Source organism: Mugil cephalus, chromosome 18, assembly GCF_022458985.1.
Source record: "Mugil cephalus isolate CIBA_MC_2020 chromosome 18, CIBA_Mcephalus_1.1, whole genome shotgun sequence".
Taxonomy (NCBI): Eukaryota; Metazoa; Chordata; class Actinopteri; order Mugiliformes; family Mugilidae; genus Mugil; species Mugil cephalus.
In genome coordinates, this window is record NC_061787.1 from 11067782 (window position 1) to 11091983 (window position 24202).

The 24202-nt window shown below is 43.2% G+C and overlaps 3 protein-coding genes across 9 annotated transcripts; 2 read left to right on the forward strand and 1 right to left on the reverse strand.

Moving 5' to 3' along the window:
- Positions 1-30: 30 nt before the first annotated feature.
- zgc:111976 (uncharacterized protein LOC553663 homolog) lies at positions 31-8850 on the reverse strand. Of its 5 annotated transcripts, none has more exons than XM_047568510.1 (17): positions 8714-8850; positions 5313-5404; positions 4227-4302; positions 3793-3847; positions 3573-3699; positions 3466-3494; positions 3239-3310; positions 3082-3156; positions 2926-3002; positions 2791-2853; positions 2596-2707; positions 2332-2456; positions 2120-2241; positions 1848-2046; positions 1266-1361; positions 898-1000; positions 31-795 (listed from the first exon to the last, which is right to left on the reverse strand). In XM_047568510.1, the coding sequence occupies exons 2-17, from the start codon at positions 5400-5402 to the stop codon at positions 435-437; spliced, it is 1782 nt and encodes a 593-aa protein (XP_047424466.1). In that variant the 5' UTR covers positions 5403-5404; positions 8714-8850; the 3' UTR covers positions 31-434. The 5 variants fall into 5 exon arrangements, with proteins under 5 accessions (XP_047424466.1, XP_047424467.1, XP_047424464.1 ...); XM_047568511.1 differs by lacking the exon at positions 8714-8850 and adding an exon at positions 6306-7088; XM_047568508.1 differs by lacking the exon at positions 8714-8850 and adding an exon at positions 5735-5907 and having other exon boundaries at positions 2596-2695.
- Positions 5357-12500, forward strand: ralaa (v-ral simian leukemia viral oncogene homolog Aa (ras related)). Of its 3 annotated transcripts, none has more exons than XM_047568515.1 (5): positions 5357-5375; positions 7979-8219; positions 8308-8516; positions 8842-9016; positions 9107-12500. In XM_047568515.1, the coding sequence occupies exons 2-5, from the start codon at positions 8106-8108 to the stop codon at positions 9227-9229; spliced, it is 621 nt and encodes a 206-aa protein (XP_047424471.1). In that variant the 5' UTR covers positions 5357-5375; positions 7979-8105; the 3' UTR covers positions 9230-12500. The 3 variants fall into 3 exon arrangements, with proteins under 3 accessions (XP_047424471.1, XP_047424469.1, XP_047424470.1); XM_047568513.1 differs by lacking the exon at positions 5357-5375 and adding an exon at positions 6014-6177; XM_047568514.1 differs by lacking the exon at positions 5357-5375 and adding an exon at positions 6021-6181.
- Positions 12501-13394: 894 nt separating this feature from the next.
- cdk13 (cyclin-dependent kinase 13) lies at positions 13395-22229 on the forward strand. The gene is made up of 14 exons (XM_047568505.1): positions 13395-15450; positions 15830-16396; positions 16502-16660; positions 16748-16887; positions 16977-17147; positions 17230-17419; positions 17509-17565; positions 17675-17776; positions 17866-17943; positions 18330-18446; positions 18538-18669; positions 18785-18981; positions 20120-20629; positions 20738-22229. The coding sequence occupies exons 1-14, from the start codon at positions 14303-14305 to the stop codon at positions 21436-21438; spliced, it is 4269 nt and encodes a 1422-aa protein (XP_047424461.1). The 5' UTR covers positions 13395-14302; the 3' UTR covers positions 21439-22229.
- Positions 22230-24202: the final 1973 nt, after the last annotated feature.

Genomic DNA, 24202 nt, shown 5'->3' on the forward strand with positions numbered 1-24202 from the left:
GGTATTCAACTCCCACGCTTTCACACCAAATGTCATTTGTGCAAAACTTTATTTTTCCTCTAAAGAAGCGGTGCTTCAGAGTAGCACGATACATTTCAGAGCTGTGCAGATGGTAGACCCTCGCCGTTATCTGTGCATCCTATAAAACCATTTTAATGATGTTTATCCTTTACCAATGTTCGAGTAGTTCACATGGTACCAATCTGCTGGGCTCTTGGCTGCCTGAGGTCAAATGCCAAACCTCAGCCCTTTGCAGCCAGCTTTCTCTGCCACACTGGAATGCAAAGTAAGAAACACTTGAGTGTTATGCAGGAGATGGGTGTGATTATGCACTAGCTGCATTACACAGAATCAAACTTCCAAAACCAAACCCCCCCCCCCAAAAAAAAAAACAAAAAACAAAAAAACAAAACAAATAGAAGCTGAAAAAAGGTTCACATCAGCTCTGGCGGTTGGCCATTACTGCCAACGCATGGTGGAAACACAACCACAGGAGGTAAAAGGTAAGGGCTATCAGTGGGGCTCGTGTTTGTTTCAGGATGAGGCTCAGATTTGGCTACAGACGCAGCACAGCAGGCGGAACCAGAAACGCTGAGGCCTGTGTCTTCTGACACAGCTGCGCTCTGACAGAACGTGACCGAGTCACTGTTGGCGTCTGCTGCAGCTGCATTCGAGGAACCCGACTGGTCATTTTGGGCTTCTGTGGTGGCCGGAAGGCTGGGAAAAAGAGGGGCAGAGGTGATCTCCTGCAGCTTGCTGTGTAGCGTCTTCATGGTCACGGGAACAGACATGCACCTGAGGGAAACAAAAGCAGAAGAAATCAAGCAGGGTCACGTGTGGTCACGCATCCGTCCTTTACATGTATACATTTGCTTAAGACTGTAGTCTTAGTCTTACTGCTTCATGACCGTAGAGATGTATTCATCCATGGAGGGGTCACATGTTCTTCCTCCAAACAAGCTGCAGCTGATTTCATGAGCATTAGATACGTTCACCAGCACTGTGGACACAAGTGCACAATGACGCCTATAAATCTAAAACCAGTTCCATAAACTTGGTCATTTTTATTGAATCTGACAAGCTGATAGATCGCTGTGTCGATAAAATGTGAGGAAACTGAAAATGTCTGTTATAGCTTCACACAGCCTAATGAAATATTTTAGTATCCATGACCAAGTATCACATCCTCACATCTGAGAAGTTCAGCTCACAAAGGCCTACTTACTTTTGCTTTAATCCAAGTGAAAATAATAAGAAATGCTCACAAACAGCGAGGGAGTCAGCGTCAGGTCGGCGGAAGGTCACAGAAAAGCTGGTGTCTGACTCTGGAAGGACTTCAAAATGCAGGTCACACACTGAACCTGAGAGGATTTAATCAACGGGTTCATTTATGAGGACCTAATCATCACATAATAACCAGAATAATTGCCCAATCAGAATAAAAATGAGTCATGTAACCACGTCACAGGACAGAGACTGAGTTGTTTGGCAGTAGCGTTCAATTGAACTGGGCGGGTGGTGAAATATATTTGCTCAACAGGAAAAATATTAGCAATGAATGAGCATGTAAATGCTTGAGACAATTGTTTCTCTGTGGCTGGAACATTTTTTTCCCCCAATGTTTGCAGGAGGGAAAAAAACATGGAGGCAAGAACACCAACTGTGTGCAGCACATTTGAAGATTTGGACGTGTAAAAGTTGGAATCTAAATCATAAATATGTCTGATTAAAATAAATTGTTCATATGAATGAAACCGATTAAAAAAAAATATATGCTTTTTTGCAGCTTTGCATTAATGACCACCCCCATTCTGATGTGAATTTATAATATGAAGCTGCCTACTTACTGAGTCTGGAGGACTCTAGATTAAAACAGCTCCTCAGCAGGGTGTTAATGACACACTGGTGGCGGAGCAGCTCCAGTAAGGCTGGGACGTGAGCCGGCTGGGTGAAGGGAACACTCTCCACCAACGCCCCTCTCTGGGCGGCCGCATCCCACGCAGCTCCGGGGAGAACGTAGCTGTGCATCTCACCACCAGGAAGAGACTGAACATACAAACATTGTAATGATTGAGCTTGAAGCAAAACCACTTTATTAATTTTTTTCCCCCGATCATACCACTGTAAAGACTGTCTCCTTTTTGTCCGATGCCTCCCAGTGGCTGTCTGGACTCTGTGAGCCTCTCATCAGAAGCTTGGGTAATGGTGCCCACTGCAGGTCAACATCTGGTACAGCCACATCTGCGAAATATCAGAGGGTGAACAGGAGATGACGCTGATGCTTTGTTTTTAAGAAAAAAAAAAAAAAAAAGAATAATTGTCACATCTTACGAGTAATTTGGTTGAGCTCCTTTATAAAAGACGTCATCGTTGGAATCGGAGGCTGCAGCTTGAACAGGAAACAGGCAGGCAATGTCTCACTCGGTACCTCAGCCAGTGGAGCGAACACAGGGAAACTGCCATGAGTCACAATTACAACTCTATTAGCGCCACAACAGCAGAGACATTCAGACTCCCCATAGGATGTAAACTAAAAAAAAAAAAAAAAAAAAAAACCATCCCGCTGAGCCAGAGATTAAAACAATAATATGTTACCCCTGGGGATCCAGCTGCGGAGGCTGCTGGATCACAGACGCCATCTGAAGCCTGTGAGTCACGTCGCTGTCGCCCACGGTTACCTGGGCTGCCTGGACAACTGGTGACAAGCCTTTATACAGAAAAGCTTTTAAGATGAGAAACTGATGGAGCGAACGGATTTAATGAACCACCGTCATAAGAATGCATCTTTACGTGAATCTGAAGACTTAATTGCATCAGGCGGGGGGGTGAAGAACTGCACAGTCAGAGGACAATCTAGAATAAAAACATGTGATCAAGTTAAAGAAAATTAAATTAGCACATAGCTGATATTTTGTGTACAGATACCTTCTTTCCCTGCCGTTAGATGTCCAATCCTGCCATTGTTTATAGTCTCCATTTGGGGGTCATCGTACTTTGGTGCTCTGGAGTCAGAATTAGTCACAATCCAAATTGTTTCATTGGCATTTTCACTTGAAAAATTTGGATTTTTCACTCACTCACCTTGGCAAATGTGATAATTGCTGCAAGTCTTTCTCAAGGTGCTGCAGAGACGCCAACAGTTTCAATTTGATTTCACTGAGAGAGAGAAAAAAGTGACCAAGATATCTAAAATCACTTAAAGAGACTAAAAGCTATAGTTTATATTAAGAGTAGGTACTTGTCTCCTGGGATGTTGTATTGAGCAAAGAGACCTCCCAGCTTCTGGGAGAATTCAGCAAAATTCTTGGACCTGTTTGAACAGCCAAAAAAAAAAATAAAAGAATAATGAGCAACTAAAAGTATTAACCTTAATAATAGTGCTGCCATTTATCTGTGGAGTTTATTGGCTCTGCTTACTGCAAGAGGAATGTTCTGATTTTAATTTGCCTGGAAACGGTTCCTTACCTCAGCAGCTGAAGAAGGGACACACTGGGCTGCGGGGTAGTTTGTTTTCATTAGCAGAGTAAAAGGGAGAGTGAAATTGATCGTTGGAAACTGTACAGTCTGCTTACAACAGGGGGTTCTCCATGTTTGGCCACCTTAACCTCCTCCACTCCACCACATGGCAGCAACAGCACTTCCAGGTAGAATAAGTCGGCCGTCAGGTAGCACGTGGACTCAGTGATGTGAAAACCCATCCTCGGGAGAAAACGGGAATGAAAACAGGTGTGAATGCTCTGGTATAAACGAGACCGGTAAGAATGAGGAGTGGAATAAAACACGACTCTTTACCCTTGTTGTTTGGCCGTCATTTCCAGGCGGCATCGCGTTGTATTCATAGAAGACACTGAAACATATAGAGACTCACAGTAAAAAGTTAAAATACAATGGCTACCAAAGCACATTCCTTGTTTTTTTTCCTCCTCTACACATTCTGTGGTTATGACCCTAAAAATATATGTGTGTACTAAAACCCATACAGGACCATTTCAGAATCAGATTTAAAGCCACGTATACACAAACACTACATTTGTCTTTGGGGCAATAACCTAATGTAGAAAATTCGAACAATTAGCAAACACAGATTTAGATTTAGGAACTCCATTCATGGATTGTGCAGGGAAATACAAAGTGTGTTAATATAAGGCTCAGACACAGGTCGTGTGTGTGACTTGTGTTAATTTAATGTATAGTGACTTATCTTATCTGTGTGAATGCGTGTTTACCATTAAACACCTCCTGGAGTCTTTCCAGGGATCGAACCAGCGGCTCACAGGGTTTAGATGCATCTCTGGCTTTCTCCTGTTAAAATACAAGGGAGAGTAAAAACAAAAAAACAAAAACAAACAAAAAAAAAAAACAATGGAGCCCTTGTGTGGCAGTGCGTATAGACAGTCTTCAGCCCTGTCTGCTCGTACTGCCACGCAGCACAAACTGCACATCCCTACAGCGACGGAGACGTTCACAATTTGGATGTTTTGCACTTGTTTTGCGATGTTCAGTAAAACAAACCTTTTGGATCAGGGTGTTTGAAATTTATATCGCCTTCTTGCACTTACTCTCCGAGAACCCATAGCTTCATATTAAAACTCCTCGGAGAGTTGTGTAACTGGACCCAGCTGTCTGATCCCTTTGGACCACACATCACTTCAGACCACCAAGTAATCAAGTTGCTTTAACAGACTCCAGAGACTGACCACTGCCAAGCTCCACTTTGTATTAATCCAAAAGTATTATCTGCCCTGCTGCTCCACCCACAAGAAATCTAAAGAAAACTAACCCACCGCCTCCTCGCTTAGACGCCGAGACGTTGGGGGTGTTTGTTTAAACCTTTAACAAAAGGATAAACATCTGCAAGTGACGCGTCTTTCAAAAGAATCAAGGTTTTTAGAGTAAATTCTGCAGATGCCAGGGCCGGTTAGCGTCGAACTAAAATAAGACGCAAAGGACCGTGCTTTGATTTAAAGCCTGGATCTTCCTTGCGTCTGTGAAATTTTCCATGCAGCTTTTTTGATAAGTGAATCTAAGTAAAGCTGCAAGAAGCATCAATGCGCAAACTGTTGATGAAACAACAAAGACGTGTGTGTGTTCCTGGATGAATGATCTCATTCTGAGTGCGCTGCCACACCAGCTCCTGATTCACAGCACATCATCATATAAGAGAAATCATCCAGGAAGCACTCTTATGTGTTCATAGTTTTTTTTAAACTAAATAGAGAAAATACTTTAAAGTAATAAATTTAAGGGAGTTGCATTACAAAGGAAAGTGGTACACCCCACTAGGATTTATGTGAAATGGAAAATTGCCTCACCATGCATCTTCGAACGAGCTGAAAAGTATCGTTCCACGTCTTCTCTGCAAACTTCAAGTGCAGGTCAGAGATTCTGGCCTTTTCCTTCATCACTAAAACACACAAAAAGTACAAAAGAAAATCATGAAACATGAAATAACTGTATCTACAACCTTAAATGTGATTCTTTTAAACATTTATTTGCAGAAAAATATAATTTTAAATCAAAATTCCCTGCCCTTTTGAAAGTATATTCAGTCAGACTATTAAACGAACTGTATCCATATCATTTAATGTGACTTTTAAGTTTTTTATATACATTTTACATTTCTTTTGAGCTAAAAATAAAACCGTACTTGGATTTGATGGTATAAGTACTAGCAGAGGATAGCTTATTTAGGAAAAATGTACATTTAAACCAACATTACTTGCCTATTACTTGCCTGAGAGTTTATTTCTCTCTTCTCTCCTCAACAAACGTGCCACCATTTATTCTGATTAGCCAATTAATCACTTGCCAGGCACGTGCGTTAGGTTAAAAAAATGTATTCCTCAACTACAAAACAAATTCAAGATGTTGTTGCAATATCATAACATAGTTTTAATTAGTCACGAATTGGTCAAGTGAGTGTTCAATTCGCCGACAAGAGTGAAACATGAGTGGTGTCTGGTTCTCCCAGGCGGGCGGGCGTTGTCAGACGGAGCCAAGCCCAGAGGACGTGCAGTCAGTCCGCCAGTGAGCTACCAGCTACAAGCCCGAGTCTCTGGAGTTAGCTGGAGAGCCAGCCATGAGCTAACACGTAGCTAGTTGAGTCTTTTCAATATTTGCTGCCCCATTCAGCCTCCCCGAGCCGCCTCCCCAAGGTGACTGCTATCTAATTAAACGGTAGGTGAGTTTAGTGGCACGAACTGATTTGATATAACGGCGTCCGCGTTTTTTTTTTATTTTTTTATTTTTTTTATTATTATTTTTTTTTTCTTCACGCGTCGCATCATTTAGTTGTGATTAGCTACCTGCTATCGCTTGCTAGCCCCCTGTAGCACGTTAGCCTGCTAGTTTGGGAGCATGGACCCGAGCATCTGTTGCTGAATGTCGGATTTTAAAATGAATTAAGCCCTCGTATTATTTCATGTGGGGCGTAAATAAAGGCCAGGAGGCGTCTACCTGCTCGGGAGGTTAGTTAGCTGTTTTAGCCACATCGTCAAACCTGCTAGCTGGTTTACTGACAGTTGAAATGCCAATAGCTAACTTGCTAATAAGTTAACATTATTATTAGAGTCTAGTACAGTGTTTTAATGTCATATACGTTGCCTGTTATTGTGACGTATTGTTAGCACTACATAAACTTGTCACTTGCTTAGTTATCGTCATTGAATTCGTGACGTGCTTTCCTCAGTAGCCTTATTTAATTGACAAAATATTAATACGCCGGATGGTTTATTAACACGGATGTGGTGACGTTACGCCTTTTATTAGTGGGCACCACTAAAGATAAATAATGTAATTTATCTGCTCCCTTACTCAGACAAATGGACATTTCAATCGTAACTTTTTAACCATTATTTTTAAACATTCATATAAAAACCCTAAAGTGTATAACAGATGTTTTGACTTTCGCTTGAACCCCATTTGTTAGTAGGTGCCTACCACCTTAAATGGTTGAAGTGAAAGGACGTTGCCTTGAATATTAAATCCAAATATTGACTTTCAGTGCACAGGCTGCTTTTGTTAATTTGTATAATGACCTATTGGCTGCATTTCCCCCATTTATATCCTCGATCCCAAGAGATCTGTGTTGTATTGAAAATGCCTTAACAGACACTTTTCTGGACGTCAGACCCCCCCCCCCCGACACTCTTCCTGCAAGTCCAGTATGGGAGTCTGGCTCTTAAATGGCTTTAGCGTGTGTCACATTTTTATCCACTCCTGTCAACAATTCAAAAATACGGCCAGATGTTACCTAGAAGCTTTTAAAGAAGTTTTATTCCTCTGCTGAATTAGTTTTGCATGCGTTGCTCGGGTTAAAGGAATTTGCCTGCTGTTTGTCGTGGCGTACGCGTAGCTTATCTAGATCATCTGGCCGTGTTTTTTACAAGCAGAATGTCCCCCAAAGGGTTGATATTTTTTTGTGGTAACTTGCCATCAACACGTGAAACCTAACTGCCTGTAGCTAAATGGTTTCGCAAGGGAGTAGCCAGCCTTATAGATTCGTTGTTGGGTGTGTTTCAACTGGAAAAAAAATATATCTCTGCAACCAGTTGTCCTACGGCCAGTTGGAGCAATGAATTGTGTGGCACATGCTTAACCTAATTACTGTCAACTGTGAGGTACTTTTTTCTTTTTTTGCAGCATGATGGCCATGGCAACAGTCACTGCGCTAAATGTATGGCTGGGTGTAGCTTAGCTGCGCCTAGTTGTAGTTTTAAATGGTACAATGGATGTAAATATTTACCACGAGGCTCGGAGCCCGACATGGAGCTCACAGCCCAACCCCTGTAGTTTAATGGAATTTTCATCTGGTTAAACCTTTTCGTTGTAGTAGAATTTATTACCATGTCATTGGTCATAAATAAAAATCTAAATGCAGAAATGAAACCTTTGGAAATTGTGATACAACATCTCAAAGATTTCCCTCTGTCTTTCTCTTTCCTTTTTTTTATTATTATTGTTTTTTTATTCTCCACAGGACTTATCATTCAGCAATTTGTTACACCTGAAATCTTTGGACTGACTTTACGGTCTTTATTTCACAATTCCTCCTGCCACCTTGGACTTTCTCCCTTTGCTACTTGCACCTTTTGGTACTCAGAGCCATGGCAGCTGCGAAGCCGAAAGGGCAGAACTCTCTAGCCCTTCACAAAGTGATAATGGTGGGCAGCGGAGGAGTGGGGAAATCGGCCCTCACCCTCCAGTTCATGTACGATGAGGTGAGCAGCAGTAAAAACCACACTACAGTTGTTGAGGCAATAAAGCTCGTCTTCTGGCGTTTGCCGATAATCTTTCATGTCTTTCTAGTTTGTTGAAGACTACGAGCCCACTAAGGCGGACAGTTACAGGAAGAAAGTGGTGCTGGATGGAGAAGAGGTTCAGATCGACATCCTTGACACGGCTGGACAAGAGGACTACGCAGCCATCCGCGATAACTACTTCCGCAGCGGCGAGGGTTTTCTCTGCGTATTTTCCATCACAGAAATGGAATCATTTGCAGCAACGGTAGACTTCAGGTGAGACTGACTGTTTTAATGAAACACCAATCAGGATATAATGAACGTTATTCTCCCTCTGCTTGACTTATTTAGTTCACCAATACTGTCTCAGTTTGAGTTGACTGCCTACAGCACGAGTGTCAAAATATGTAAATATTGTCCTAATTTACTTGTTGTTGCACAAATGGAAAAAGTCTGGAGTTGTTGTTACTTACAGGTTATTGTTCTGCTGTCTTACTGGTCCGACCCTCTTGAGATCAAATTGGGTTTTACGTGGCTTTAAGCAAGTGGTAGTCTGTTTATTTACACAATTCAGGGTTGAGTGACATTTCCTGTTTTCCAGAGAGCAGATCCTGCGAGTGAAGGAAGATGAGAATGTGCCCTTTCTCTTGGTCGGCAATAAATCGGACCTGGACGACCGACGGCAGGTTAGCGCGGACGAGGCGAAGGCACGTGCAGAACAGTGGGGCGTGTGCTACGTGGAGACTTCCGCCAAAACCCGTGCCAACGTCGACAAGGTTTGTGTAACTGGCCAAACATGTGAATCCTGAAGTCAAATGGGTTTGTTGGTATTGGGCAAACAGAAAAACAGTTCATTTGTCCAACAGGTGTTTTTTGACCTGATGAGAGAGATCCGGGCGAGGAAAATGGAGGACAGCAAAGAGAAGAACGGGAAGAAGAAAAGTAAAAGTTTGGCCAAGAGAATTAGAGAGAGGTGTTGTATTTTATAGTCCTTAAAGGGGGCAGGCTCGCTGCTTATGTATATATACATTTCTCAGACTTTTGCATTTCTTTTGTGCCCATGCCTGATCATGACTTTCTGTTCCTGGCTAACAGGGCATCTGACCGTGCGTCAGGAAGTAGTAAGGTGGCACTCATACACCATTTATAGCTCTAACTTTTTATGTGCTGACACTCCAAATAATTTATGTACTCTCTATCTCTTACTCTGACACATTACAGAGTGTAATAAATGGATGGTGTTTTTAATTTAGGCCTAAAGCTTGACAAGCGGCTAAGCCCTGAAATGTTCCAAAACCTTTCATTGTAAAGTTTGGTGGGTATAAAATATTCAGAAAGTTCAAAATGAAAGAGCTGTGGTTTAAATGTGGAAGATCTTGATAGATAGCCACTATACATATAACAATTAGTCCACCATCTTTGGTAGGAAAGCTAAGATAACACAAGTGTAGTGTAGAGAGTTCATCAAGTGCCACCAAGGAAATGTACATTGCACCGGTGAATCTACGAAGCATTTGAATTGAAGGACAGTTATCGAAGCCAGAGCCGTAAATTGATGCCATTCCTGTTTGTCATTTTTACACCTCAATTTTACTATGTATGTTTATGGACACTTGTTTTTAATCTGTGAAGTTTTTCCTCCTCCTCTTATCATATCAACCAATGTAAGATAAGCGCACTAACCATTTTCTTCCCTTCCTACTTCCAGTCACTTTGTCGAGTCTTCTCAAATGCACAAACAACATAGATGATCACTATTAAGTCTGTTAGGGACTTAACAACACTTGAACTCAATCCTAACATTTCAGAAATTTTACGTCTCATGCTAATGACTCTTATTGCCTTTTTTTTTTTTGTTTGTTTCATTTTGCGATTAAGGAATCCCTGGTGCTCTAATTTAAAAAAAGAAAAAAGGTGATTCTATAACACTACATCCTTTACATGCTATTCTGACACACAAACTTCCAGGCATGAAAGGATTTCTTTCACGCCTGCCTCAGACCTTGTATTCCCCTCTTTGTTTTAGTGAAGAACATCTCTAATTGGGAATATACACTGAAAATGAATCAATAGATGGACTTTAAGGCATAAAATATTTAAAAATGAAACTGGAAAGAAAGGTGGTACCTGTCCAAATAAAACGTTGCTCTCAGTCACCAAAGAAGAATGCTAGCTAGTAGAAATAAGTGCCCACTTATGAATTGATGCAAATGACATGCGTGCATGTTCTAGTGAGCAACAAAAGAAAGCACTACAGTAATTGTGTTCTGAGTCACCTGGAAGAGAAAAACAAGGTTATCAGGGCTTTAGTAACACTTGTGCAGCGCGCGTCACTGTTGCCTCTGTCCATTGTGAATGTGAATAATCCCCACATGCTCATCCTGTTTGCCAGTAATCTTAGGCTGCCAATGGTGCGCAGTGAGTTTAGAGGTCACTGACTTTGTTGGCTTCTGCTGCAGGCCACCCTGTGTCCTAATGCTTTAGTGACATCTTAATGAACTTCCTGGTGTGTGTTCCTTTTATCTTGTAGTTGGATGATTCTAGAGGTAGATTAAAGGTTGAAGCAGTGTGTGGGGGGGAAAATGGCAAAATGAAAATGCAGTATGCGATTCGCTGTTAAATTGCATAGACCGAATGATTGATTTTTAGTCTACGACTGAGCCATTATTATTATTATTATTATTATTATAAAACTTCTAACTTCCGCTAACTTATTTAGTTTTTTAATTGAGTCTCACAGCCTTCCTGATCCAATTTTAAACTGTAGCCCTCACCACTTAACACGAAAGGATAACCACAAACAACAGGATGCCCCCACGCAAGAGTCTATGCAAAATGCTTGCTTTAAATGCAAAGAAGAAATGTGAAACTTGGAAATGGCTCAAGGCCCTATAGGCGTCTGACGACTACATTCGAAAGACTGAGCGGAGCAGAAGCTCTTGAGCTCAAGAAGCACGGCGTCATACAAGTTATTTTTAGTGTATGTATATGAAAGTACTTCAAACTGGCTACGTTTACATGGAAAATATTACTGAAACCCAACTGAAAAAATCTTACTAGTTTACATGGATGCTAAAACATCAAAACATCAACCACCACAGTACTTGTTTAACATGTTCAAAGTGGTTGTGCCCCTCTGGAGCATCAGATCAGAAATATGACAGGAGAAGAGGTTTATTTCTCTCAACTTTATTGACACTACTGAATTCTTTCAACAGAATCAAACCCTTATCTGATCGATTAGTCCTTTTACTACCTGCGTGTTTCTGTCCTTCCTGAAAAGAATGTATTTATTGCGAGGAGAGGGATACGATCTGATTGGTTTACATGACATTAGTATTTTACAATTGAACAGATTATCAAAGGTTTACACCACTGCTCTCTCTCTGTTTTGTTACATTCTGTTACAATTGAGACGATTATTCTGATAATTGGAGGAGTATTGGTATCCATGTAAATGTTGCAATCAATTCCCAGAGTTAATACAGTAGATGTAATGTAAAAAAAAAAGATGATCATGCGTAAGAATGTTTAGGGTATTGTCTACTGAAAAGCACACAGTAAAGACTTCTTAGGGTGAGAGAACTCGAGCCCCTGTATGTTAGGAACCCACGTCACCAGAATCAAAATGTTCTAAGGGCTAACCTCCAGTACACAACACTACGATTGAAACACTCCTGAAAGTTAAAGTCAGACTGACATCTGCTGTGAAGAGCCCAGAATGTTTTGGCGAACCTTCCCTCGCTTAAGGCCATTACAATATCTGCTGTGTCTTCACCGGTGAGGATTACAGACGCTGCTTAAAGCGACCGCCATAGTGCTTGCTTACTATAACATTGGCTTAACACCGTCTCATACTAGTGTCAGTGCTTTTTGTAGGAGCGGACATCATCCATAATCCCTTTTCCTTTGATTTCATGTATAGTTTAACATACTTGATGGCCCAAATATTTTCAGCAGGATACTAAAACCGTGTGAAAACTTAGGAGCAAACTGTCCTACCGGGTATTCAGATAACTCGTTTTGCCTTTTTGTATAAATACCCTGGGAATAAATAATAAAAAATATATATATAGATATCTATGTCTTTGATTGGATGGTTGTATGTTTGCCATCAGTTCAATGTTTCCTTCATGTTTACTTATTTTGAACATAACCACTAATGTAGCCTGTCTGTGAATGCAAGAGGTGAAGCTTACATTTCAATTCATTTTTTGTGAGTTATTTGGAAATGGCAAATAAAGTGGATATTACTAATAACACATGAGATCGTGTAATCTTTGTGAGCTGACCGGACTGAGAAGGCAGACGTGTCTCGGAAAGGAAGACTTCTTTGAGACTTTTTTCTGTGAAGTGGCCCTAGCCTTTCTGAAGGGGACGGTGCTATCTGGAGATTATAAAACTTACAGCACGTCACGGTGTTTTCACTGCGTCATGGCTGTTTACATCATGAAGACATGAAATGGGATCAAGGTGACATAGACATCAAGCCAAGCGTGATTGCTGCTGATCAAATGGAGAGGAATTTAAATGTTTTTATACCATTACACTATCCAAGCAGTATATCGTTGCATATATTATTTAATTTCATGATTCCTTAGCCACACATGAGCCTTGTCTGTAGGCATTTTACAAGACAGAATTGACCTTCAGTGCAAGTACAGAAAGCTATCTGACATCCATGTTTAATAGACATGGGTGAATTTCTGTTAACATATGTTCTCTTAGGCCAAGATCAAGACAGACAACTTTGAATTCATCCACTTGGTTTTAAAAACTGACAAAGAAATTGTAAATACCTTTCCTGTATAAATGTGCCTATTTATATTATAAAAGGTTTCGACACTGTAGACAAACTAAAATGTAAATATCTCCTCCTGTTTTTTTTCATTCATTCCTATGAGCGTTGTTTTTGTTTCATGTATAATTCTCAGGAAAAATAATTTAAATATTTTCTAAATTAATCCGCTGGGGAAACGAAATGATCCGGTGTGCCGTTTAGGTGCTGTACGAAATAATAAGACACCACCTTTTGTCAATGGTCGTCAATGTTGTCTGTTTAATTTTTTATTTTTTATTTTTTTTTATGATCACGGTGTTATATTTTGAAGGTAGGGGTTTCCCTTCGCGGTGACGCAGCCGCTGATCTGGATTACGCATACGGATGCCATTGGTTCACACCGACGCACAAGGCCTGGAGTTTGAAAGGTGTCTGGGCCCAGGCGAGCTGGCTGTACCGTTAGCCTCATTGCGAACAAAGTTATTATATATTTTTAAAAGAAAATCAAGGAATTTTTTGAGCCATTTCACGAGAAAGGACACTCGCTACTTTTGGATGATGCTGCTATTACAAGGGGGAACTGTCCGGTTGGATGCGTGAAAGCGGACGTGTTTTTGAATGGCATCGTTTTCGTGCTTTTATTGACTGAGTTGCCGTGAACTCCGCGCAAGGAGAAAAGAAGGCTAGCTAGCTAAGTTGCTAACTCGCGTGCTAACCACTTCCTTGTTGCACACTGGAGCGAGATGGAAGGCGAAAAGAAGTTTGTGAGAGGGACACGGGGTTTATTTTTATTCTCGCTTTGACACTATTGGGCGAATGGACTTCTACGTTTTAGGAGAACTGGATTTTAAATGTGGAGGAGCCTCGGGCCTGTGCTTTGACCAGTAAATGGAGTCTGAGTGTCTAGCCGGCTAATCGAGCTAGCATTAGCTAGCATTTCTGGGAGATGTCCGTCCTGGAATACAATGGTTGAGTATCGACTGGCTCTGTAAATAAGTACACAACATACTGTGAGTTTTGTGCGACAGAATCCATTGGCACCGAGTGTCACGCGAATCGCCGTCTGAAGTAACTCACTTTATCTCAGCCGTGTTAGCTTTGTAATGCTAATGTTAAGCTGCGGCTAGCTGTCTTAATTGTGAATTTGCAGTCACGTTAGCCAACTTGTCTGTTACACAGCTAGCTCAATGTTTTCTTCCACGACACGGGAAGCAGCAGAGCTTAGGTAATATACGCCGCATATTGTTATTTTTCAACGTTAGAGGGTTTATTTGGTGGATAGATGCCTAATTCGGAGGTGCTTCGCGAGGGTCGGGGACGGAGCCCCGCTGCACAGAGAAATGCGAACAGGCAAGACAGGCGTAGTAAACCTGGGAGCGGTGGCTCTCAGCGAGAGAGACACCGCGAGAAGAGGCGCTCGTCGGCTTCTAGGAGAAAGAAACGCAGGCAACCCAAAGACAGAGACTTGTGGCATTGTGATTCGGTGGAAGACCCCGATAATGGCCGAAAGGGCGCCTTTGAAAAGGAGGTTGAACTTCGGACGCTCGTGGAGTACGACGACGTGAGCTCCCAGTCTGAACGCTTTTCTGGGAGCCCCTCTCCCAAACTTGACCCCCACGCTGACAGCGTCTCCGTGGACCGCCTCAGCGATGTTGACTTTGGTGACTACAATGGACCAGCATCCCCAGACAGAAGCAACCCGAGAGACCGGGAGGCGGTGAGCCTGAGCAAGGACTCGCAAACAAGAGGACCATCTGACAGGAGCAGGCAAGAGAAGGAGCAGGCCAGGAAAAAGGACCGACAGAGCCGGGACAGGGACTCCTCAAAAGCCAGGAGTGGAGGTAGCCTGAGTGGATCTAAAAATCACAGAGACACTACAAGGAGCGGTGACAGAAATGGTAAAAGGACATCTACATCCCAGTCCTCGCTGACGGCAGATAAAAGGGATTCAAAAAGGCACAGGAGTAAAACTAGATCTGATAAAGAGCCCCCGTCTGCATACAGAGATGCTCCACAATCTTACAGAGACGACCGTGACGACCTCAGGGTATACAGGAGAAGTCCTGGTTTGAAATCAGAAAGTCCCTATGGGACATCATATTCATATAGCTACCAGTCTCCTGGTGGTTATAACCAGCTGATATCTAGAAGAAGTCCAACTTACGGGAGCAAGAAACTGTCTCCCACTTCCACATATTACAGCCGGGATACAGATGTGTATGGCGCGTACAGTGCGCCGAAGTCACCCAGTTCATACTCGAGCAACAAAAGGAAGAGGTCCCCTGCGAGTCCGGTGAATTGGCGCAGGTCACCGAGCTATGGTCGACACAGTCCATACGAACAAGGAGAGTTTGGCTCAAGTCCTTACGGAAACCGCAGGAGATCACGAAGTCCGTACAGGAAGTCCCTGAGCCCCAGTACAGATGTCAGGTGAGTTCTTACGCTGAAGCTCATTGGATGATATAGGTTTCAATTGTTTGTGCTCTACTAGAAAAGTGAATATAAGGGATTTGCTATAATAAGCCAGTGGTGCTTCATACTTGACGGGTAGTAGTGAAAAATTATCTAAGAATTTTTTTTAAACATTTTTATTCGTTTTCAGTAAAAGTGGATGTTTTTTTTATTTTTTTTAAAAATTGCAAGCTTTGTGTAATGGAAACGAAGACGAAGTTTTGCCATTTGTAGTCATTGTTTTTTTGTGTGTGTGTATTTGGTGGTACGTGTTACACAAAAATCAAGTATTCAACTGAATATGTGACACATCTAGTAGATGGTGGCAGAGTCTAACAAGGTGTAATTTCTCTTTCAGGCGATCTGCCAGGTCCCGTAGCCGAAGTCCGTATTCAACTTCAAGGCATTCGCGTTCTCGTAGTCGCCACCGCCACTCGCGTTCCCGCAGCCGCCCCTCTAGCCTTTCGCCGAGCACACTCACCTTCAAAACCAGTCTAGCTGCTGAACTCAGCAAGCAGAAAAAGGTTAAAGCCGCAGAAGCGGCTGCCAAGGCGAAGAACTCCAGCAACACGTCGACTCCAACAAAGGGTTCTTCATCCGCCCCCCAGCCCAGCCCCAAATCAAACCACACATCCAGGAAGGGCCGTCCTCCCTCGCCACCTCCGCCAGAGAAAGGTCCCAGGACTCCCACTACCAGCCAGCCTCAGTCCCCCTCTGACAGGTCATCCAAGAGGACCACCGAGCACACGACCAGCAGGGACAGAGATGGAAAGGGGAAGGACGACTCTGTCCATCGGGACAAGAGAAAAGCGCCAGCATCTGGACAGGGGAAGGACAAGGAACGCTCCACTGGATCAATCATCTCTGCTCTGTCATCGCTCCCATTGCCCCAAACTGTTCTTGAGCACATGGACAAAGGAGAAAGGTATGAACGTATTTGCCACATGCACCGTTATCTCCTGTGGTCATTCTTTATGCTTGATTATCTGGATTTGCTCATGCTCATTTCCTTTTTTTTTCTTTTTCACAGCTTGAAGGATGGGTCACTCTCAGGGAAGAAGAAGTGTGAGAGAAAGGCTCGCCCACTCCTGACGGACTTGCCTCTGCCTCCCGAACTTCCTGGTGGCGTGTCGTCCCCGCACAGTTCACCCGAGGACAAAAAGTCTCAAGCACTTCGCAGAAGACCTAAGTATGTTATAAGAGTTTTTTCCCCTCTAAATGACCATTTCCATGACTGTTGTTTCCTGTTTGTTGACTGTTTCCTTGTAATTCCCAGAATTTGTGGCCCAAGATATGGTGAGATTAAAGAAACTGAGATTGACTGGGGGAAGCGTTGTGTGGACAAGTTTGAGATCATTGGTATCACAGGGGAAGGTACCTATGGTCAGGTGTACAAAGCTAAAGACAAAGACACTGGTGTGTATTTTTTTTTTAAATTTTTTCAATTTTGTTTTAATTTACGCTGATATTTTTTGGAAATGAAAATCCTTTGTTTTGTCTGTTAGCTGAAATGGTGGCTTTGAAGAAGGTCAGACTGGACAATGAAAAGGAGGGCTTCCCAATTACGGCCATCAGAGAGATTAAAATTCTGCGACAGCTCAACCACAAAAGCATCATAAACATGAAGGAGATTGTCACAGACAAGGAGGATGCTCTGGACTTTAAGAATGATAAAGGTGCACTACATTTTTATTCCCACATGTATGACATTGATTTGATGGTCCCTGTCTCTAAATATATTCCTCCTTTTTTTCTCAGGTGCTTTTTATCTTGTTTTTGAATACATGGACCACGACTTGATGGGTTTGCTCGAGTCGGGCCTGGTCCATTTCAACGAAAGCCACATCAAGTCGTTCATGCGACAGCTGCTGGAGGGCCTCGATTACTGCCACAAAAAGAACTTTCTGCACAGAGACATCAAGTGCTCCAACATCCTGCTCAATAACAAGTGAGTCCGCTGGATTTCTTTTATTTTATTACATCAGAGTGCGTGCTCTCAACTGGCTTTAATCTATGTTGTTCTTTCCTCCTAATCAGAGGTCAAATAAAGCTGGCAGACTTTGGTCTCGCTCGGCTGTATAACTCTGAAGAGAGGTGAGTTTATGTTCTTGCCACATGTGTCTCATTTGCTTTATGAAAGATTCTTATGTAGGTGTTTTTGTGACTGATACTAACAAACAGGCCTTGTGCTTTTCATTTTTAGTCGACCGTACACCAATAAAGTGATCACGCTGTGGTACCGGCCCCCGGAGTTGCTCCTGGGAGAAGAGAGGTACACGCCGGCCATTGATGTGTGGAGCTGCGGGTAAGAGCATCATTCCTGCTGTTCTTAAATAAAAATGTAGGTCAATTGTTAATATATTTACACATTGGGTCTTTCTTTTTTTTCCACAGATGCATTCTTGGAGAGCTGTTCACAAAGAAACCCATCTTTCAAGCCAACCAGGAGCTTGCTCAGTTAGAGCTTATTAGGTAAGTGTAGTAAACTAATGTCTAGTCTGACCACTGGGAGTCTAACTTGGCCGTAACATCACATAGCTTTGATTAAAAGGCTTCCCCCCTTTTTTTTTGTCCATTGTTCGAGGAAAGGTTATTTCAGGGGAGATCGACTGCCTCTGTAGCTGGAAACCCAATAAGCTTGTCCAGTTCTTTTTTTTTTCTTGCTGCGAGCTATGAAATCTGAAGAAACACAAGTGTATCGTTTTCCTCGTTTGCCCATTTACTTTCCACCTCCCATTGAAGTTAACGTGGGAGGAGACAAGAAAATGAGCTCTAGTGGAGGCAAATGTTAGACACTTTTCTATTGCGTGTTACGTCCACACTTTATTCCACTCAGCAAATGCATTTCTGTCTTTTAGCCGAATATGCGGCAGCCCCTGTCCTGCTGTCTGGCCCGATGTGATAAAGCTTCCGTTCTTCAACACCATGAAACCAAAGAAGCAGTATCGCAGACGGTTACGAGAGGAGTTTGCTTTGTAAGTCATTGTCCACGATGTCTGATTGTGTATTTTATGCAACTGATCCACCCAGAATTGAGTTTTATTGTGATCTTTTGCTTCTGTTCAGCATCCCTCCTTCTGCCCTCGACCTGTTTGACCACATGCTAAACCTGGACCCCAGCAAACGCTGCACGGCCGAACAGGCGCTGGGCAGCGAGTTTCTCAAGGACGTGGATCCAGACAAGATGCCTCCACCAGAGTATGTTTGGGTTCATCACTTTTATCCTGTTGATTCCAAACATTCGTATCAGAGTCCTTCCTCTCTTTGTTTTTTGTTTTTTTTTTTAATTTACTTACCATTTCCTTCTCTTCAGTCTTCCACTGTGGCAGGACTGTCATGAGCTGTGGAGTAAGAAGCGTCGTCGACAGAAGCAGATGCCGGAAGAACTGGCGGCTCCGAAGGCTCCCCGCAAAGAGCTGGGCCTTGACGACAGCCGCAGTAACACCCCGCAGGGTTTCTCTGCCCCCGGAGGCATCAAAGCCCAGAATGCAGCCACTTCTGCACTGCTTGGTGAGTTTGACTACTGCGTGTGTTTCTACCGTTTTTTTTTTTTTTTTTTAGCTTGTTAAGTCGGCAGTGAGGGCAGGTGTTCTGCAAACATATTATTTGAGTAGGATTTAGTTGATCCAAATTATCTATCTAGTCAGTTTAATGTGCATACCATATTTCCTCTAATAGTGGCCGGTTAATAGCCGGGTCTCTTATAATGACTGGGGGTAACTAATTAAGGCTGGCCTGTTACTGCGCTTGTCAGACAATTATAGATGTAGTAACGCACAGGTGCTACAGATGGCAGTAGCTAAGTGACACGCGAAGCCAGATTTCACCGAAACACTGTCAACAACAGAGATTTATCAGCGCAAAGAAGAAAACCTGACGTGAACTTCAAGAAGAAGGTTTTGAAATATGCAGAACAAAAAACAGGGGAGGAAGTTGTGAAACGTGCTATGGCCTTTTAAATGTTTCATGTATACATGGTACCGTTTTTTTTAAACATTGTCAGTTTGCCCAATAAATGATCTCTATTTATTTTAATCTGATACGATGGTGTCGCTTAAGTGTTAATCAATCCTGCCTGGCTGCTGTTGCATGTATGGCGCACCTGCTACAGTAAATAAATAAAAAAAAAAAAAAGTAGTCGAGTTAATGGTTGGAAAACTATGAGAAGATATACCGACACGGTGTGAAACAAAGGGAACTGGAAATAAAGGTCTCCCTCTAATAAAAGCCTGTCTCCAATAATGGCAGGTTGTTCTGGGCGGCTGAGTAAATAAAAGCTCCGGCCACTATTAGAGGAAATGCAGTGTGTCACAATATGAGTTCCATGATGGATTTGACAGGTGTTCAAACCATTTTGAACATCTGTGTAATCCCACATGAAACTCATTCAGCTACACATATTAATCCCTTTCTTATTTCTTTAACAGACACGGGCATAGCCAATGCACTATAGCTTAGAAGTAGCGTTCTTCACATCTGGACAGTGTTGCTCCCTGATCTAAAGATGTATCAGGGGATGGAACTGACTGTTATGCTGTTATTTTAATTGGCATCAGAAGCCGAGTCAAATTAAAATGTGGTGGAAAGCTGCTTGAACACGTCACCTTAAATGGCTTTATACTCAGGTTAATCTTCCGTCTTCTCGCAGATCCAAAGGGTCCAAACTCGCAGTTCACCCAGGAGCAGCTGGCAGTCCTCCTGAACTTCTTTGGTCAGCCCAAGAGTACGGCCAACACAGCCCAGTTTGTCCAGTCCATGAGCACAAAGGTCAACCAGGAGACTTTACAGCAGCTTTCTAAAGCCTTAGCTCCCACTGAGCCAGCCGAGCCTCCTCCTCCTCCCCCTCAACCTGCACCCGCCCCCGCCAAGCCCCCCCAGCCCGCTGCCCCAGCAGGAGTCCCCCGCACACCCCCGATGCCCAAGCCTCCTTCGCCCCCTATGTCCGCGCCGCCTAGTATTCCGGAGGGTGAGGCTGCAGCTGCCACGCAGACAGCCATGACCATGCTGCTAGCTCAGCTCCTCCAGGCTCAGCAGGCTCAGAGGCCGGAACCGAGTGACAGCGGAGAAGGGCCAGAGAGCACCAACCCTAGTGGGACAGCTGCACCGTGTCTACCTCCAGAGGTCAAACAGCCTCCAGAGCCCAGCCCAGTCTCTCCAGGTGAGTCTTAACAATGCAGCATTCATAAATCTAAGACTGTTCAGGCCCTTGTGGGTAAATTCTAGTTACAGCTGTAGTAACAATTTTTAAATTTTTTTTCTTTTCCAGTGTCTGAGGTAGGTGGAGTGTCCATCCTGCCCCCAGACCAGAGACCTCCTGAGCCTCCAGAGCCTCCTCCACATGCTGACCTAGACTATCGTCAACCACCACCCGAGCCCAAGACGGGCCACGCTCCCCCCATTGCATCCGCAGGTGGAGGTGACGGGGGGAGACCCCCGGAGCCAGACTACCCACCTCTGGCTACTGCAGAAGCTTCTGGATACGGGGGAGAGTACAGCCACCCACCCCCTCCGCCTTTCACTCCTGCCGGGTTCGGGGACAGCTACATGGGTCACATGTTAGGCGGAGGCCTGCCACCTCACTCTATGAGAGAAGTGTTCAGCGGGCCCGGACAGGCCTCCAGCTCGTCGTCTGCTGCCGGAGTCCTGGCGCCGGCCCACCCAGACCCTTTCCCTCCAGGCGCAGGAGCCACCGGACCCAGCAGCATGGTGTTCGCTGGGGATAAGGACCACCGTTTCGAGTACAATCACAGCCCATTACCCGTGGAGGGACAGCCCAACCCCAGCGCCATCCACCTGTACAACCACGCCATGGCGAGAAAAGATGGTGTTGCCCCTCACCCACCCCACCCGGCTCCGGGACAACCCTGGGGCTCCCCTTCCCAAGTCGGGGCTCCACCACTACCGCTCGGCTTCGTTCCACACGTGAACTCGACGACAACAATCAGAGGACGAGGGCTGCCTTTCTGAAAGACTGGAAACAAGAAATGTGACAACGGACAAAAGGCTTAGAGGACTCTTATTTCGAGCCTGAAGCCTCTCAGGCCAAACGAGAAGGATCTGGAGATTCACATTCACTTTGTAATAACTTAAAATCTGTGTAAGGCATTGTATTCCTCCTCAGTCTGGAATGCGGAGTACGCTGCAGGAGGACAGTTGAATAACACCGGAGGAGCTTTTCTTGCTCATACCATTTTCATATTTTTTTGTAATCTATTCTGCTGTCTTTTAAATTAAACCTTTACCTTTTTTGAGTGTACATTTATCAGGCCAGGTAAATTTTAATCTCTACCTTCGCCTTTCTGTAATTGCTCTAAGGCAGACTAGTATTAATGTTTTGCACTACTGACTGAAGTAGGCGGAAACTATTTTAGCTATGAAAGGAAATGGATGATGTGCTATATCTGCACAGTTAGGACTATGACCGGTAATGTGGTGTCCTCTTGTTTTTTATTTTTTATTTTTTAATGGCCCAATCAAAGGAGCCATCATTTGATGGATCAAACATCAGCACAGGGAGCTATTTGACGATACGAACTGGTAGCACTTGGTCGAATGCAGCGACTTCAACGGACAAAGGCTGGTTCAATTTGAATTCCACATGCCTTTTTTTGTCTATAGGTGTTGTAAAATTACAAGCAAAACAAACATAACCCGAAAAGGATACAATGTCTTTTTTTTTTTTTTTTTTTTTGTACTAAAATGATTTGTCCCCCTTCCTCCTCCTTTGGCAAAAGTTTATTAAAGAAATGCCAACAGTGTGTCGCCGTCTGTTTAATTACTTTTTCCATTTTGTTGACGCTTGAACTAGAGATGCGACTTCATAGATAACCACTGGATGGCAGTGTCATGTCAATATCGCCGCAGTCTCCTACCTCCATCATGCTCATTCCAACAAAGGAAACGGTTTCTGGGATGCAGATTGGCATTCAGGGCTGCAACTGTAGGAAAATGTTCTTTCTTGCCAGTGTCACTTAAATTCAACAGACCGTTGCAGGCCACTAACGTTTTCACTGGTGTTAAATCCGGGACGATAGGCTCATTGAACAACTCGGTATAATACAAACTGACATATTTAGAAGTACTTGTAGCACTTAGTAGTAAAATAAGAGAGGCGCTTTGTCAACGGAGACATGGCTACGGAGATACATCAGGTTTCAGGAAACATAATGTGCAACCTCAAGTACAGATACGGAGCACGAACTGTTGGGAAGAAAGAGAATGTCACTCCCGGTGACGGCTCCCACCGGATTCGATCTTCAAGCTCTAAACTCTCGCTTTTGATAATGGAAAACACTTCCTCTGAGATCACACACACACCAGTCCTCCTGAATGCTCCCTCCTAAAGCCAGCTTCAACAAGATGTTTTCTGGATGTCACCAGGCCTCTCTGTCATTTTCACCTTTCTCAAATAAGGGTGTTGCTCTCCGACGAAATCTGCTCTTTTAAAATCGTTTCCCTGCCACCAAATGAAAGGGTTCAGCCAAACGGTGTCACAGCCGTTCAGCGCACATGGACCTGTTCCATTACTGGCATTTAAGTACACATTAAGAGGTCCTTAACTGACCTTAAATGTTACAATAAATTATCAACCACTAAAAAAAAAGCTTGATGCACCAGCATATGTTGAATATTCCACATGCAATCAAACACATCTCCCCTTTATTTTACCCGTCATACCCACACCTGAATTTGTCACATGTCACATTGCCGATGAAAAAGCGATTATCTCAGAAGGGTTGCGTTCTGCGGAGCTAATTCAGTATGTGGAAGACAGCTCGTCTGTGATTAATACAGCGTGGATGATGGATTGCTGAAATATACGGTGGCTTGAGCAAGGCTGGCAACATCATATTTTCTTTTAGGAGTGATTGAAAAGACATTGAGTACATATTAAAGAGAAGAACATGAATGGCATAGTAAACAACGGCTTTTTAATTATATTCTATTCGGCCAATATGCAGCTTTTCAGTCACTTTGCAATAGATAAAAAGGCAGATGAAGAATATTAAAATGTAATCATTAACTTTATTTAACTCCCTCCAGTATAAATCAATAACTCCTTAGTTTTCCATGAACTTCCACAAAAGATCCTGGGACATTATTATTTGTAAAATAAATAAAGTCCAGACATTCAAATCTGCCTCAATATTTGTCATGTTTGTATGCTAAGCTTACACCTGCAAATTAGCCGTTTAGCGGGATCTTACCTAAGTTCCCCGGGTCCTATGTTCCCTGCTTTGTATGTGACCGGGGAACATAGGACCCTTTTTTTAAAAAAGGGTTACTGTTAGGGTTAGGGACAGGGTTAGGGACCCGGGGAACATAGGACACGGGGAAGATAGACACTCCCCCATTTAGCTTAGGCCAGGGGTGTCAAACATTTTAGTTCAGGGGCCACATACAGCCCAGTTTGATCTTTAAATATCAAACAAAAAGGAAATAAATAGTAACAGAATGCAACTTTAACATCATAAAAGCTCACAGATTCATGTTACAACCCTAAAATAAAAGGCTAGCTGTTTGTCTTTTTCTAGTTTTTATGTTAAGCTAAACTTGGCTAGTTGTCCATTGTTGCACCTGCTAGCAATGGTGTCAACCGCTCCTTTCACTAAAGTTGTTACACTGAAAGATCAGAGTGGCTGCACTTGTTTCTTGTACCTGACTATACCACCAACATGAACATTTAAACCCATTTTGCCAGAATAAATTCCCCTGCCTTTGCATTGTATGC